Below are 17,927 nucleotides of genomic sequence, written 5' to 3'. Positions count from 1 at the left end.
TCCTAAACAAGTAAAAAAAACCAAGGTCGACGTGGTAATGGTGGTGGTGGTGGTTACAAGCGAATGCTCGTATACGTAGCAGTGGAGCTAGTCGCTGCCGGTGGTGGTAACTGGGAGGCAGCGGTGTGCGTTCTATCCAGAAAATTTGATGTGGTCCGGGAGCACTGGTGGGTCGGCGAGCCTGGCCGAAGAGGGCGGCAGGGGCCGGGTGAACTGTGAGTTGCAGCACAGTCGGTCCGGTTCCAGATACTCCAAAGTCAACAAGGATGCTCATGCTCATCAAGCCAGCGGCAAGAGTTAGCTTCATTTCCAGGCTAGGAAGCCAAATGGAGTGTTGTGTGTATAGACTTGTTCCTGGTTCCAAGGAACGGAGGTGGGGTGGGTGATGGTGCCTTTGGGAGGAGGAGGAGAAGGCGTGTGTGTGTGTGTTTATATGTGTGTATGTGCTCTTGTATTCTTGCAGGAGGCGTGTATCTTGTTTCGCATGGTGCTGATTGAGAGTGACATTCGTTTATCATGGTTGCCACTGCTCTTCATTGAGAAGCAGCCCTTGGTCTTTTCTTGGTGAAGAAGATTAGAAGGCGTTACTTTGCTTCACCCCGCAATGGCTGCCGTTGCTGTAGCATGCTGGTAATAGTGAGAGTTATGATGAGGATGATGGCGCCGAGGAGGAAGATATTAAGGCACCACCGCATGTGACCTGTTCTTGGCTTGAATGCGTGCCACTAGATTGCTCCTGTCGGCTTGGCAGCTATGCTAATGAGCACTGAACCCTTCATCGCGACGATCTTGTAACGTTAACCCTCCATGCTCCAACCCTTCAAGCCAGTACCACCTACCACCGACCCGTGCATCTCATCGGTTTGCGTTTTTGCAAATACTGATGAGTCCGTAGAGCAATTTGTTACCCGATGTCTCGCAGGTCGGAAAATTGCTATCTAGCTTGTTGGTCCCTGTCAGTACTGCTCATGCACGTTTCGTCGTTCCAAACCCATCTAGCTTCTGTCAGAGAAGTACTCTTCATGTGCTGCCTTGAAGAATATAATTCTTGACAGGTGTGCACGTTTCTATGCAAAGACGATGCCTGAGCGCAGCTACCAAATTCAATGTACATTCTTCTGTTCCGTCAGCAACCTGATTCATGAGGGTAGTTTTCCGATACAAAGGTTCCAAAGTTCCATCTAAACAGATGGTGCGGACTTTTTGCAGTCGCTTGATGAAAGCGACCTGATGGTTCCTTGATCATCAGATTTTCAGTGCGGTGCTCTCTCTCTTCATGTGTGTTGACTACTTTTGCGGGACGTAACTGCGTCTCCACTGGCCAGGCCAAGAAATAGACTCGTAGAGCAAATTATCAGCTTACAGAATAGTTGAACGATCTAAGCATATTATTCCTAGTTCATCTTTGTCCCCTATGTCTTTTCGTCTGGAGCTCCTTCAAGTACAAGATTTGTTAAAATCGATGATTCCACTCCGCCATCCTCAGCGATCGAAATTCTCTTTTGCACCACTTCTGAATCCCTGACAAAGCTCGGAAGTTTGACGTTCCCCTTGATCCTTATCTGCCCTGGTTAGAGTCTCCAAGGTTGCTGTTGGGGATTATCAGCTGCGTGCGGCAGATTTTTTGACTGAGGAGCGCTGCAAAGTATACACACACATCAATATGATGGGCGTCAGTCTTTTTGCCATTTACGAATCACGGCTAATATGAGGACCACTGGGAGCACGCAGGGCTGCCAAAATACAAACGGGATGCAGGGCCAAGTGGAATACAGCAGTGGCAGCGACGGAGTACATCCCGGGCGGAAGTGGGGCGGGGATAATTTCAGAAAGCGCAACTCATCTTCCAGTGGGGAGTACACTCCGGAACGCTCTTCCGAAAGTCAGAACGCCTCCGGGGGCAGCCCCCGCACTGGATATCAAGGTGGGTTCAGCGGCGGCAGCGGAAAGACCGGAGGAACTGTTAGACAATACGTGCGTTCGAAAATGCCTCGATTGCGCTGGACTCCGGACCTACATCAATGCTTTGTAGTAGCTGTGGAACGGCTTGGAGGCCAGGACAGTGAGTAGTTCTCTCCTCTATCGCTCTTTTTTTTTTTTTTTTTTTTTTTTTTTCCTTAAACTTCCTACCTCCACGCAGTCCACTTTCAATACCAACAGTCAGTCGAGAAATTGTTAGAATTCCGTTCAACCTGCGAGGCAATCAGATTGCTGTTACGTGGATCCAGCGGACAATTCAGTCGCCGCAGTTTTCAGGACAATGTTTGACTTGTCGATGAGTAAATGCAGGCGCAACTAGGATATGCTTGCCACACGATAACAATCGTGGAGCGCTCGTAAGAGAATCTTCAACAACAAGTAACCCTACATCAAATCGATTTTCAATGTCGATGACAGAAGCGTTCAGGGTATGCTCTTGTGGAACGCGTCCCGTGATGGGCAGGATTGTGGTATGATCCCTAGTCACAGGGGGCAGCAGGTGTGCGCAGATGGGCAATGTGTGTCACAGTCTAGACTAACTAACTCTTCGGATACAACTGGGAATACAAAGCAATTTTCAGAACGTTATCTCGGTGTACAACGATAGTGAAGGTTCGAAGTGTGGGGCAGTTGAAAGAAAATCCGGCTAATGCAATGATTTTAACCTTAACCCCCCTAATCACAGGGCGTGCATTCCCAAGAGCTCTGAAACAGTTGCTTCGCAGTCTGCCGCATCGCTGCTTGATCGACAAGTGATGGATACTGCTCGTCGCTGCTGTAGGTTGTTGTGCGTTCAATCCCAGGTTCAAATGTCGTCAGTAAAGGTCCACTTCATGCCATCATATGTGATGAAGATGATGTGACTGGTAGATTAATTGAACAATCATTTGTCGCAGGAGCGACACCGAAACTTGTCCTCCAACTGATGGATGTCAAAGGCCTCACTATCGCTCATGTCAAAAGCCATCTGCAGGTATGAATCGTGTTCCAAATTTCTAGAATTTAATCCTGATTTAATTCAAGACAAATCGAAGAACTTCCTCGATGTTGGCCCCAAAGTCTGGTTGGTCCCCAATCTCCTCTTTCTGATCTCCATTAAACGATCTGTGAAGAGTAGTTCTATCGCCAGTGACTCAGGTTTTTGTTTTATAGATAGGCTAGCATTGATAAGGATTAGTCAGTTTTGAAGTCCTTGTGGACCCAAGAGTATCAAACAAGTGTGATTTCTTCACAATGTACAATGATAGTTGAGATTCATCTGCTGGTATGAAGTATCAATGCCCTAGCTCCAGAAATTTCAGATGCGTTGTTCTTAACCACTGAGTTGTGACATTCGTGTTGCAGATGTACCGGAGCATGAAGAACGACGAAAATGGACAGAATGGTACATTACCTTTTTTCTATCCTACTGGTTCCTTATAACACGGAGAGGAAGCAGCTCGAGTGTGACGGCATTGAATGCACCAGTCACGTTCCTTCCCTTCATTAGAGATATCGATATCACTCCAGCAGTGACTCGTAATTGTCAGGCATTGTTTTTTCACTTTGTTATCATTCTATTTATGATCTCGTCATTGCTACTCCAGCCTGCAAACATCATGCTTGGTGCAAATTGCCGTCGCCGCATATTGTAGAGCTGCTTCCACCCTCTCTGTTTAGAAAGTCAATGTAAATAAATCCTGCAAGCTCGATACCCTAGTCGCGCCGCAAATGTCAGGAACTCCTCGTCCAGTTCGTTCCAGTTACACATAGTGCCGGAACCAGTATGTGCGTCTCCAACGAACAGCGTCTTCTAGTCTTCGTTGATTAAGTCAACATCCGTGCCTGTCCCTTGCAGACGTCAATTGCTCTGCGCGATGTATCATCACTACAACAATCGAGTTTGAAAGTCAAGTACATCGCGTCTATCATTGTGCTAGTAGATAAATTCTTCCAAGATCAGAAAGTCTACAGGGGCAGTGTTTCCATGGGAAACTCTCCTCATAATCAACACCGTCGCTTAGTTGGACCGCATTAAGCGTTCATAATTTTGAGCTACTAGAGCGCTAAATTTGGATACTAATGCTAATTACCTAAGATTCGTCAGTGTATTAGTTTACTCCCGTAAATAGAATATTCTACTGGGCTGGATCGCAACATAAAGTACTTCTAATGAATGAGGGAGCAGAAAACAGTACAGGTTAGGTCGAAGTTAGTGGTTACAAGTTTGTCTGCTGCATTTCATGTGCAGTCCAGAAACCTCACGCGTACGAGTTTCATTATTGATGTCATTAGTGCCACCTCGCAGGATTGGAGCAAACGGATCAGATGATAGAAGATCATGGCACTTCCGACACAACATTAGTTCACACGTCCTTGGGGCCTCAGCGGAGGGACCAGTTCCAAGGGCATGCTTCACACGTCAGAGATTCCGATGTCACCAGCAAACCTATCTTTCCGAATTTCGTTCATCGTCACTCTGGAATTCTCCAGCTCTTGGACCATCGTTCTGCCGTATCAAGGTATATCACTTTCAATATAGCATACCATCACATATACAATTATGAGTAGATTCTAGATATTTTAGCCTCTTGTTTGAATCCTGATAAACAAGTTTTTTGCCCAATTAAGTTTCATCAGTCTGTCTCAAAGTCAACGTGAATTCTCTGACAGACATGATGGACATGGAGAGTGGAGCAACCTGGCTTTCTCACAATATGGACCTCCCACTGGACACCGAGATTGGCCTGACGATGAGTTTCAAATGAGATGGAGGAAGAGGGAGCAGAACCTGGCAAGGGGTACTCATGTGACAGGAAATACTTACAGTGACCAATCGGGAATTGACTTGCATGAAGATCGATGGTCATCAAAGCCGTCTTATTCGGTTCCTTCAGACTGGGAAAAAAAATTCCAAAAGTCTCATAATATCGGTATATTCATTCTCCTGCAGCCCGTCGATCCAAGTGAAGAGCTAACTGTTAATGAATGGTTATAATTTGTTGACTAGGAAAGAATCTAAATTTTCCAAGTTGCCTTTGGTTCAGGACTAGGATTTTCTGCATATCAGGAAAGACCTTGGTTGCAATCGGGAGGGGTCGCCCCTACAATGGCCGCTTCTCAGCAATCAAACTCCTTGAAAAGACAGGAATCGACTGCAAGCGAGTGGGACAGATGGCAAGGTCAAGGAGGTAGACAAGATGATTGGTCAAGGCAATCCAAGCATAATGTATCCGACGAACCTACTTCGACACTGGGAGATTCTCGCATACACTTAAAGCAGCTTCTAGATCATAGCTGCAGCTCCTCAAATGTCGAAGAAAAGCAGCAATGCGCAAGGGAGGATGAGGTCACTCTCCAGACTACGAAGTGGCCTGCTGTGTTTGAAATTAGAGACCAGGTGAGAATTTGTGTTTACGTTTTCTCATTTCTGCATTGATTCTTAAGAATGCAGACTCATCAAGCTACTAGCCAAGTTCTTAAATTGTGTGTACATTTGAGCTTTGTGAGAATCCTATGAGCTACTGAATAATGCATTTTGAATGCAGAGCACTCCCGACGGATATGCAGACAGCTGTCGACATGCATTTGCAGAAGATCATGCAGGCATATCAAGTCCATGGTCGATCATGCAGCGCTCAGAGCCGGGGACAGCATCAACCCTATCAAACAACAGGGAGCTTGATGGTACCCTATCCCTATATCCCTACAGCTCCCGCACAGCGCAGAGCTCCTCACCGGTATTAAAGTCTCAACAGTCGATGAGTTTTCCTCATATCGGCGATGATCATCACGAATATCACAGCTCGCTTGGCCCGAGTAAGACTGTGCAACTGTCGTCATCGCAGGGTATCACTTTGGATCTCACTATGTCTACAGGTGCTCCATGTTAGCTTTTAAGCTTCTCCCTGATTCAGTGAAGCAAACCTCTCAAGCTGTACTGAACTATCAACTACTCTTTTTGTTCGTCAGTTCCATGTAGGGGAACTCTCAAGTATCGTCAACAGCTTTTATAGGTATATGACATCTATGCACCTAGTAGATGGCTGTTGGTGAGTTAAAGCTTATATCACTACAACTTAACGCATAAGTAGCGGGAAACGAACAGATTCCTCACCAGCAGCCATCACAGATGGTCGTAGCAGGGGTATGTTATTGTTTGTGGGCACAGATCCTAAACAGGGTCATCAAATTAGGAAGATTGTAGACAATTTTAGATAAATAGCATGACTTACCTCTTTCTCAATGTCCACTTTCTCGTTAGCTGCATTCCTAATTTGAGAATATTGGATAGCATTTCGTTTCGACTTCGACGTATTTGAGATGACCGCAAAGCACTTAACTCGAAATAGCATGCTCCACGTTTTACAGTATGTCAATGGAGTTCATAATCTCTCGAGCCTCATGGATGAATATAGGAGCTCAAACTTTGCGTGCGAAATTGAGTCTGAGGTTGAGTCGGTCGCACACATATTTAAGTTGAATGAATGTGGTGTGTCAGCAAAACCCACTCTCTGACAACTTTGTTGTGCCTCTCATAAATGACCCTCTCACACTGTGTTTGAAAACTAATCTCTACGAAGTCAAGTGTGAAGAAATTTGATGTCTTCAGATGACGATATTGTTCTGGTTCACTTTTTCTAGTACACCTGTTCGCATGTTCATTGTGACGTTTTTCATAATAACTTCAGGCTCTGTTATGATTTGGAAACAGATGTCGATATGATCACAAACACAACACGTTGATTTCTACATGTATTCTAGAAAAAACGCGAGCATCGGTAACTTAGCATGACATGCAGCAAGCTGCAAGGGCACGACGAAGGCAAAAAAGTGCATAGAGGGAGATCAAATTACAAGTTAATAGGAAAAAACTAGGTTCTGCTAGCGAAGTGATGAAGCTCAGGTATGCGAGAACTTGTGCAACTCTCGACTGCACACAGAGTGAAGGTTTTCCATGCAGAGGGAGCGTGTACAGTGGGGAGGGAGCCACGATTCCTTAGCCACTGATCTCAACAACTGCCGGAGCGCGCCGACGAACGCAGTACGCTGTGTCAGTGAACTGAGATATTGGGGATGTTTCAGTTCAGTCACAGCCGAAGCAAATGAGCTCGTAGTGTCGGTCATAAGCACTCTTTACTAAGTTTGCGAAATGAATTGTTGGCAGATAGTCTGGTGCCAGGATCTGTTGTTCAAGGTCTGCGTAGAATATCTGGTTCTCCAAAGCAACAATCCCGAAGCAGAATTCAGCTGGAGTTGTGCAGGTCCAGAGTCCAGAGTTGTAGGTTATCTTAGGTCCCACGTCCCAAATGAAATCCTTAATTCTTGTAATCTAAAATTGATGTTTCAATTCCCCGCTTAGGTCCCAAAAGCAGTGGACGTGGTGAATCGAGCGGAAGTCCCAAAAGGACGTGTCTCGAATATATATATATATATACATGTACATTTTGTTGATAGTATTTTTATTGTCTAAAACTATCAACTAATGCAAACCAAGTAAATCAAAAGATCCTTGAACTTTTATTGACTAAATGCAAACAATGTAATGAGTTCAATGTTTTTTCTTTTACAATAATATTAAAGCTAGTAAGTTTTTAACTACATTAATTGAAATTTCACTTGCAAAAAAATAAATATAGATATTTGTATGGAAAGCATGACTAACAATAAATTAAGCACATGAATAAGATAGAGATATTGAAATGATGTTAAATAGTATTATTGTTAGTAGTAGAAAGTATGGGAATTTGCAATCACATCTCACAAACATTGTATCAATTTATATATATATTGAGAATGAGTTCATTCTACATTATGGAATGTAAAAGCTTTTCTACTACCGTGTGAATTAAATCAAATTAAGATAATAATAACTTTGTACTAATACTCAATTGACAACGTGCATGCCAAGTTCAAATCAACAATGAGAAATTTATGTTCCATGACTTTGATTTTCTTTGCGTCAACAACCACATCAACAACCAAATTAACAACCACGTCAGCATTGCGTATACACTGATTGATACGTCAACAGCCATGTCAACAGCCACGTCAGCATCTCTCTTTCCAGTTGCTTACCGAAAAGATGGACAGTGACAACTCTTACTTTTTCAAACCAACTTTGAATGCTATTGACCTTGTTGGATCATACACTAATGTTCTTTGGAAGATAGGGGTTGAATGGATCTACATGATAGTATCATGTTTGGCTTAAAGAACTTAATCTAATCTGCAGATGATATAGTAGCTTCTACTAAATTTTACAATTGGAAAGTGCTTTAGTTCACCTAGATTATGGAAATTTTTTTTGGAGATCTAACGTTGATAATCACTAATGTATTAGCAACATTGTTTATATATTATGGCCACCATGTTCTTATTAAAGTTGAAATAAATAGTTGATACAAATTCTATGCTGAATCAAATTCCAACATTACATACTTTGGCATAGAAGTATGACCTTCTTTATTTAATAGCCTTTCATACTTGTTGCTAGGCCTTACCAATTTGAATCCAAAATTTTAAGCCAATTGACTTCTAATGCTATGTGAATATTGTCCGGTTCATGTCAGAGCTCTATTTTCTACTTTTTTGACTTTGATATTATTGTAGCCAATATTATAAGATGGTGTGTACATTAGATTATACAAGCTCCATTGTTTTTAAAACAATTTGCTAAAAAAGTATTTTTTTTGCATCTTTTCAGTTTATAAAGTACAGAGCTTTGATTTTTTTATTTCTATATATATATATATATATATATATATATCAATTAAGTAACTTTAGCACATATTCAATGTTTGTATCTTGATTAGAAATAATTACAGAAGAGAATTTTTATATGTTTGATAGTCTTGTTGGATCATGTCCATACACTCACAAAATACTAGATGATAGATAATAGGACCTAATTTACCATTAGTCTTTGACTCCCTAATAAAAATTTCTTAGAGTACCAAAACCTAAGTTTCTTATAAATCTTTTTCTTCAAAAAGTTATCGACATTAGATGTCATTGTCAAGAGGAAAAGCTTTCTCAAGAAAACACATGGTCTTTAATTGCAAGTAGGTTATAAGAAGCATAATATTATCTAAATGAATTCAAATATAAAAAATTAATTTTAATCTCAAACCTAAACTTTTTTTTACTAAAATAACTATAACTTATTTATTAGTAATCTTATCCAAACAAAGTTTAGCTCATTGATATTAATCCAAGCTATAAACTTTAAAATGTCAAAATCAATAAATATTTAAAAAAAAAATAAGAACAAAATCAAAGAAAAGTTAGCCACTTCTTATAGCGGTAGCCCTCAAAACTCCCATCTACAAATTTGCTTGGTTTTTTCTTATTACAACTCTATTTCTTACATACTAATGCTTATTGAAAAGTTAACAATAAGATCTATCTTCTTTCCAAATTTTAATATAAAAAGACAAAAAAATAATAAAAGATATAAAAAATTCCATACTAGTTTTGAAACTTGCCGCCCAAAAACTCTTGCAACCTTTCTTCTATACACATCTACTCAAATAAAAAAATCCTACTTAATGCTAAAAACCCCCTTCTTTAATATTCTTCTAATATCTACCTTCAATTACTATAGAAACACATATCTATCCTAAAAGACAATATCTTCAAAGCTTAAATAATCCATTCAAGGAAATAATTTCATATTCTATGTCTTATTCAAATTTATAAATATATTAGCATTATATATTTTTTTATAAATAAAACTAATTATCTTATAAATATCTTTGATGCACTTAAATTAAGTGCATCAAGATATTGTTATGGAAAATTCAAAGAAGGTCATAGTAACTTCACTAAGTGTCCTTTTGGCATTGACATCCATTAAAGGATATTTGTCTAATTGACTTTTGGTTTCCATCAACTGATCTAATTCAAGCCTAACTTTGGCCAATTTACTTCTAGTTTATATGTTAATGCAAATGAGTCCAATATATTGATTAGTTTATTAACTTTTGATTTGTTGGTGTGGATAAATATTGAGGTGTCATTGGCATACTATAACATCACCTACTGCACTGTAAAGCCTAGTATGATAACTCCATACATCCAATGGTACACTTCATGGCTTATTTGTCCATCAAACACTTTGTTGACTATGATAAATAGAATAGGTACCAATAGATAATTTTATCAAATCCCTCTTTAAATAAAAAAAGATTTAGATATTAGTTTGTTGATGTTAATAGCTTCTTATGTCCCTTCAAAGGTCAACTTTATGATGTTTGTGAATTGTTGCAAAAAATCCATTCTATATATTGTATTGATTAAAAATTACCAATTGACTTAATCATATACCTTAGAGAAGTTGAGTTTTGCGAAAATACAAGATTGATGTGATTTTTGTGGCCTAGGTTAAGGTCTCATGTATTAGGAGGATATTATTTAGAATAAATTTTTTCTATATAAATATACTTTGATTTGGACTAATGATGCCTTTGACAAAAATCTTATAAGTAATGGTAAGTAATATTATTTGCTTTTAGTTATTAAGCTGTATAAGGTCCCCAATTTTTGAAAGTAGAGTAATTAATTTTTTAATTATTCTTTATATAAAGGCTCCACTAATTACCATCTTTTTAATTATTATATCATAGTTTACATTCACACAATTTCAATACTACATGTAGAAAGTGATTTGAACTCCATCTAGTACTGGGGCCTTATCCTTATTAATTTCATTTGTAGTAATATACAACTCATCATCTACAATGGATTTTGTAATGAAAAAGGTGATGTCAGATTAGATCAATAGTTGTATTGTATTAAAAATGATCTCCTCTGCTTTGGTGCCATCACTATCTTATTCATGCATCACTTTTTTTGTACTAAAATATTTAATGCATGCTTCTTCTATTTATTGATGATTGTTGGTCAAGATACCATTATCAATTATAGTAAATCTGATCAAGTATCTTATAAGACTGTCATTGATGGCTTGAAAAAAATTCTTTGACATATTATCATTAGTTTTTTTCATTAAACTTGTGGCAAATCCGTCATCTTGTAAATTTTTGGTTTTTGATGGTAGTAAGGATGTTCTAATATTTCTTTTTTAGTATTTGATAAAATATGTCATTTGATTAAGATAATAGTAATATTTAAGCATCAGCCATATTTATTTGTATTTATTTTTTTAATTGCCACATAATTTTTGCTTGACTGTAATAGTGCATCTTATAAAATTTGATGAATTTTTGTTACTAAGTGATGAAAGAAGAGGCCACAAGATATAGGCCATCTTAGATTTGGATACTGCTTTTAATACTTCTTCATCTCCTAATTAACTTGAGTTCATCTTAAAACAACTTTTTTGACCTTCTTGCTAATAGAAGTTCAATTCAATTATTAGTCGTAGGTGGTTAAAAAAGGCAAGATTTCTCTAGACCTAATACATGCATGTTTAATTGTATATGTTGTCATTGTGTAGCTTAGAAACATAGAATCAATCTAATCTACTTAGGATCTCTGCTTCATCTTGTCTACAATTATTCCATAAAAAGTATAATAGATTGGAATATTTGAAAGGATTATAGATTAATAAATTAGTCTTGAGTTAGTTCTAGGTTATTCTCTCATTGTTAATGAGAAATTGATTGCATATTATAAATTTATTATGTGGTTTTTCCACCATATTAAAATCCCCTCTAATCATCCATTGGTAGTCTATTGGCAAAGATTAAATGAATTCTTGTTTTAATGAGTTGTAATCTTAGGACTTTTTTAGTGCATAAATACTTAAGATCTTAAGATTTATGCCTAGTAGTCTATTTATTGTTATCTAGATAGTTCTATTTTTAATTGAGCCACTACTCATAATAAAATTTGTCATTGTTTTTGTGAGGAAGGTATATACACCACCTCTCCTTGCATCTATACTTCTATCTATGTTATATTCTTTAATAGCTTCTTTAATCCAATATTTTCTTTTAGGCCAAAGAGAGGATCATACTATTTATACTTTACTTCCATGGAATTTGTCTTCTTCAAAAAATATTATATTTATCTTTTTTTTAATATTTTTTATATGATTTTTTTACTCTCAATTTTTTATATACATTGTTTGAATCTTGTACATTCTATATCATGGCTTTGATGATCATAAAATTATTTGGAGGGATGTTGGATATAAGGAGAGATTTTGGCTCATATTACCTTTGTTAGTCAATTTGAGGGAACTCACCATAAATATGATTGTGTTGGATGTATTCCTATATGATAGACTTTTGTTTCTACTTCTTTAATAGAAGCTTGATAAAGTAGGAGAATCTAGTTCCAATCCCCATCATGGTTATTATTCAAGATAGTAGCTTATGTAGTATATAGGTGAATCAAATCTCTTTCCTACAAATATAGGATTTCTATTGAGGTTGAAGTTATGAACCAAGGTTAAGAACAACCTAGTTATAATTGGTGTTCTTACTACTACTTTATAAAGATTTGTATTTCTCAAGCTTATCCTTGTTGAGATATTATGTATGCTTTGAAATAATTGCTAGTTTTTAAATATTGATGGAAGAGCTATGTATTTTGTATAGATTTCTTAGATTGTTTCTTTGATATGAAGTAATTCTCATAGTCTTGTTCTGAAGGTCAGCTCATTATTGGTTACTTGAGTAGCTATTACTTCTCTCTGAACAAGCTACAATGTTGATACATCATTAATAGGAACTTGGCTATTGACAATACTTCTTTGATAATGATTTCATGAATCTTTGTCATTGACTTAGCCAATAGTAGAATTATAGACTAGATTAGTGAATCTAAAGAGTATAATTTTTTTTAATAGGATTAGAAGTATCTAAACTTATATTCTTATTATTAGTTGTATTTGTGGCCAATCGGTCTTATGGAAGATTAATGGAGTTGTGATCATCAATTTTGCTCACTTCTTTTATTTGTACCTCTGTTAATTTTGCTATAATGATTGGAAGTGACTCAAGGTCTTAAAGTTGTAATGGTCCTTGCATTGCTTTCTTTTTCTTGTGAATTAATGTGAATCCATTTACATTGAATTTTGATATGGTATATTTTGTTGTTATTATGCCCAAGCTATGGTATTGATATTGTATATATTTTTCTAAGGTGTTATTTGATTTTATTTGTTGATTGTGTTGATATTGCAGCTTTGTATTTTTGTCACTTTGGTCACTATTGTCTATAACTTGTTTTGGGTTGTTTTATCTTTAGAGGTAATTTTGCATTATATGGTCTCTATTTAAGTACATTCTACACCAAATTGGAAGATTGGAGTAGTGTATTAGTACCTTAGTCATTTTTTTGATCTATTGATATTCAATTCCAAGTTTGATTTTCTATCCTTAACTAGTATCAAATGCGACACAAAATTTGGATTCAGTAAATATGTTATTATATATATATATATATATATAAAATTTTTTAATCTTTAATTAAAGATTATAAGAAATTTTAAATGCAAATGCATTGAATTACCATGATAAGTTCTTGAGGGACATCGAAATTAGAATCAATATACTTTAGTGTCAAGGACATGAATCTTGAAAAAAAAAAATCCTCAATACACTCTTGTATCATTGAAATAAACTAAAAAGTCACTCAAATATGATATAATATTGAACTAAAATGGCTATTGCCCAAAATAAGAAGATTAGAAAGACTTGAAATAAGACTAAAAACTAAAAAGGTATTGTCAAGAGTGAAGAAGGCTTTACTTTTACCTCCATATATATTCTTAACTAAGTGCTATGTGGTGATGTCCTATAAAACTCCCAAAATATATTGACTTTGCAAGACACGTATCTTAACATACAAGGCAAGTTTTTTATATGTATATTACATAGTTAGTTTGTTTCGCAAGCTAGAAGAAGGTAATCTGCAACCTCTAATAAAAATTTTTGACAAAAATAGATAATTCACTCTCTTTAAGAAAAAAATCATTGTTAGAAAATAAGATTTTTTTATTTAAAGGTTGGTAGTCTGTAACTTTCAAAATACAAAAATAGAAGTAGAGTAATCCACTCAGTTCTAAAACAAGACAAAAATAATAAGTTAGTACTCTTATCAAACTATGAAGAATACGAATTTTGAAGAAAAAAAATCCTCAATACACTCTTGTGTTATTGAAGAGAAGTAGAAAGTCACTCAAAGATGATATAATATTGAACTAAAATGGCTATTGCCAAAAACAAGAAGACTAGAAAGTCTTGAAACATGATTAAGGACTAAAAAGGCATTGACAAGAGTGAAGAAGGCTTTACTTTTACCTCCATATATACTCTTAACTAGGAGCTACATGGTGATATCCTATAAGACCTCCAAAATGTATTGACTTTGCAAGACATGTATCTTAACTTATAAGGCAAGTTTTTTATATGCACGCCACATAGTTAGCTTGTTCTGTAAGCTATCAATATGTGGTAAACTTGTTGACTAAGTTTATAACCTATAAATCAACTACAAATACATATTAAGTCAAAACAACGTCTATAAAGCTTCTACGAAGCTTCTCTAGAAGGTCTTATGAAATTAAATTATTTTAATCTATTTTTACATACTCCTACCTAATCATATATGTATTTATTAGAGTATCTATGTATTTTTGTGTTACTTGGCTGCTCTTAGGACAAAAATTATATATCACTATTAGAAATTGCATAGTGTGATATTATATCTATATAGTATAAACATTAGTACATATTTGGCAATAGTCAAGTTTAGTATGGAGAGAGAAAAGAAGCCATAGCCTAAGTCATTGATTATCACCATGCATCCATTTGAAAGTGTAGAATTGAAGTATGTAAGCCATGCCACAATTGCATTCTTTTTTGGTTTACTTTTGATGAAACAAACCACGACTATGTATACATGTATGTAGCGCTCTTTTGTAGCCATGACTTTCTCTAAAATTTAAATGCATTTATTATGGGTATTGATTACAAAGCTTGCATACTTTCTTGCAAAACATGTTGATAGCTCTTTGTCTTCTTGTAATTTTATTGGATTAATATAATCTTGGCTATCTTGTGCACAATTCCATTATATTAGGATTTCATTGATTGTATCATTAGGCATTCTTTGGAGCCTAAAACTATGTCCACTATGGTTGGATGGATTTCTAATACTCACTATCCATTTGGATTACATTTGTATAACTAATTAGTTCTATTAGTTGATTGGAATCCTAATCCTATAAAGGTTCTTTGTCTTTTATCAGTGCTCGCATCTTCTTTTGGACTTGAACTAAAATGAAAGAATGCCTTCATTAATTATTATAATTCAGATTTAGAGACAAGTAAGAGAAATTGTTGCTAAATTATGCTAAGATTAGTCAAATGAGTATCATTGCAAGGACTAATTAGAGCAAATAAAGAACAATCTTCACTCCATTACACATCACTTTCTTACCAAAATGTACAAATTTTTATTATTCAAAGTACATACCTCAGTTCTCAAAAGTAGTTAGATTATAGAGATGATTGAAGTAAGAGTATTAGAAATCTTTCCAAATTAGTTCCTCAAAAGTTTGATAAAAATTGTTTGTATAGTATTTCTAGCTTGTAGGTAATTTGGTTTTTTTTAGAAGTTGTAAACTAAAGGTTGCAAATATGTGACTATGAAAAGTTCTTCTACTTTACTTGGTTCAATTTAATGATCAATTTTTAAAGCTTGATTTGATATTTTGTGATTTTGAAAGAATTACAATTAAATTAATATTGAACTGCAATAACTACCTTTTCAAATCTCCTTTCATGCATAGAGAGCGTATGAATGATTTGGATTGTGAATCTTATTACATCATATTTCAACAACTTGATGTGTCATGTGCCTTTTAAAAAAATTTAGAATACGAAATTTTAGATAAAAATATGTTTTTTTATAAATATCTTTAAAATATATTTGGAGGTAAAATATTAAAGTTAAAATATAATATAAATCGATAATGGTATCATCAAATATACTATGTGAGTAAAATTTTGAATTGTATTTTTAAAGTATATTTTTATAATAGAAGACATTAATTTCTTCTATAAAAGATTCATATTTTAGAATTTAATATTTAAAAAATCATAAATACTATTTTCTTTTACTTTTTCATTCTAGTTGTGAATCATTAGATGTCAGATGTTCAATAGTACTTTTTAAATAAGTTTCGAATTTGATTTTACACATTTTTATTAACATGTACTAATACTAAGTTTTTATTGATCTTCAAATACATAGTATCATCATGAGTTAATCAATATAATTATTTTGTATCATGTGCAATGTTTTCCAACACCCACAGTAACCATTTGTCAAACTTAGTACAATATGTACATAAAATTATTTAACATCTCATAAAAACGTAGTCACTTCATATTTGATTACAGTAAAATTCTGTCCTATTGAGGTAGTCTAAAGACATCAAGTTCCTTACACTTCTTTATTGTTTTAATGTTTGAGTTATTTTCAAATTCAATTCTTTGATTTCAGATTATTAGCATCAATCACAATTACAAGTTTTTCATGTGACATATAAAAAAAATAAAAAAATAAACATTTTCCTTTCATGCTGTAAGACATTCTACGAAGGGAAACAACGTTTTGAACAGAATGATGCTTCAGAATGTCACATTTCTTTGCTTTCATGCCACATTTTTGATCAAACACACATGTTTTATGCTAACATTAGAACACAAATAATCACACCTCAGTTTAAAATCCTACCGAAATTTACTACTTTTGATGAGATTTGACAGATTGGTACACGGGGATGTATTGTAGAGAATTCAAAGAAAAGAAAAGAATGCACAAGGTTTTGGGACAACACCCAATTGAGCTGCATTAAAGACAGTATCAGAACAAGCCTCGCTAACGTTAGAAAGCGAAACTAAGGAAGCTCAAACTCTTGCAGCGTTAGCAATGGCGCAAGAGATGCTTGCCACAACAAACAACGAATTACGAATGGCATTAGAAACCTTGTGGGCGACGATATCGTGGACTTCTTGTGGTCAGGACCACGGTGGTTAAACAAGCTGGGATGAGCTTAGTGCCACTAATCTGCAAATTCAGCCCGTCTGAAACCAGAACAATATGCATGATTTCTGAGGCGACAGAGGGACACACAAAAGACCGAAGAGCTCACCTGTACAGCATATCTTCAATCTCCACGGCCATCGTCCATTATGTCGGAGTGTTTAAGGACGCAAACTCTTTTACTTAGTGCCTCTCCATGTGTCCTACTGTCAGTTTTCTGTATTCCTGGGTTTCAGCACAACTCTCTGATCATTTTGAAGCATATGAACTTTCATCAGTTAGTCATTTGTTACAAAGCCGAGCAACAAATGCTTGTCCTTCGAATGTCTCTTAAAGGATGAAAGAAGGCGTCGAATACAGCATTGTTGAACTCTCATAGGATTCTTCGTGACAAAATAACAACGTAAATAGTGTATACTGGATGTGTAAATTTTAGACTCTAAGCAATAGAGAACTTGCTTACAACTCTAAGGTCGCTGTCCGAACTCCATACGAACAAGTACAACTAATGCGATCAGAAGGTGGCACCTGTGTTCGAAAGGAATGACAAGATGTAAATACTTAAGATGTGGCATCCAGATCCTTGGCTTCCTCGGTAATGCAACAATCCCACCGAGTTCACTGCAGAAAGATCGCCCCGCTTCTCTCAACCTGTACCTCCGATTCTAGGTCCATCACTTCACGCCTTCCAATAACCAAACAACTCAGTAGCTGAGCAAATCCATTCTAACCGTCATATTTGCCCCACATGCAATATGTCTTGTTGTACACAATCTCAAACTTATGAAGGACATGGTGGGCCACCCTTTGCGAACGTGTGCAGGGCATCCTAACCGTACCAGAGTTATTTCAATCTTGGCTTACCGTAAAGTGCCTTTGGAACGCAATTATATTGAGATGACCGCTTTCAGAGCGGAAATTCCGAAACAGGAAAAACCAAT

At 36.0% G+C, this 17,927-nt stretch overlaps 1 protein-coding gene and 1 long non-coding RNA gene across 2 annotated transcripts; one reads left to right on the top strand and one right to left on the bottom strand.

The window, feature by feature from the left end:
- The first annotated feature begins 227 nt into the window (after positions 1–227).
- Positions 228–6,332, top strand: LOC112280132 (uncharacterized). The gene is made up of 7 exons (XM_024515226.3): positions 228–2,062; positions 2,877–2,953; positions 3,325–3,364; positions 4,268–4,481; positions 4,633–4,892; positions 5,007–5,359; positions 5,508–6,332. Exons 1-7 carry the CDS (start codon positions 1,708–1,710, stop codon positions 5,850–5,852), a joined length of 1,644 nt encoding a protein of 547 aa, XP_024370994.1. The 5' UTR covers positions 228–1,707; the 3' UTR covers positions 5,853–6,332.
- Positions 6,333–16,744: 10,412 nt separating this feature from the next.
- On the bottom strand, positions 16,745–17,655 carry LOC149989583 (uncharacterized). The gene is made up of 2 exons (XR_016502282.1): positions 17,515–17,655; positions 16,745–17,211 (listed from the first exon to the last, which is right to left on the bottom strand). It is a non-coding gene; the product is annotated as an uncharacterized LOC149989583 (long non-coding RNA).
- Between the last annotated feature and the right edge of the window lie 272 nt (positions 17,656–17,927).

The sequence above is a fragment of the Physcomitrium patens genome, chromosome 3, assembly GCF_059467195.1.
Source record: "Physcomitrium patens ecotype Gransden chromosome 3, ASM5946719v1, whole genome shotgun sequence".
Classification (NCBI taxonomy): domain Eukaryota; kingdom Viridiplantae; phylum Streptophyta; class Bryopsida; order Funariales; family Funariaceae; genus Physcomitrium; species Physcomitrium patens.
The sequence above is the reverse complement of the archived record's forward strand: the minus strand, read 5'-3'. Positions and strand labels throughout refer to the sequence as shown.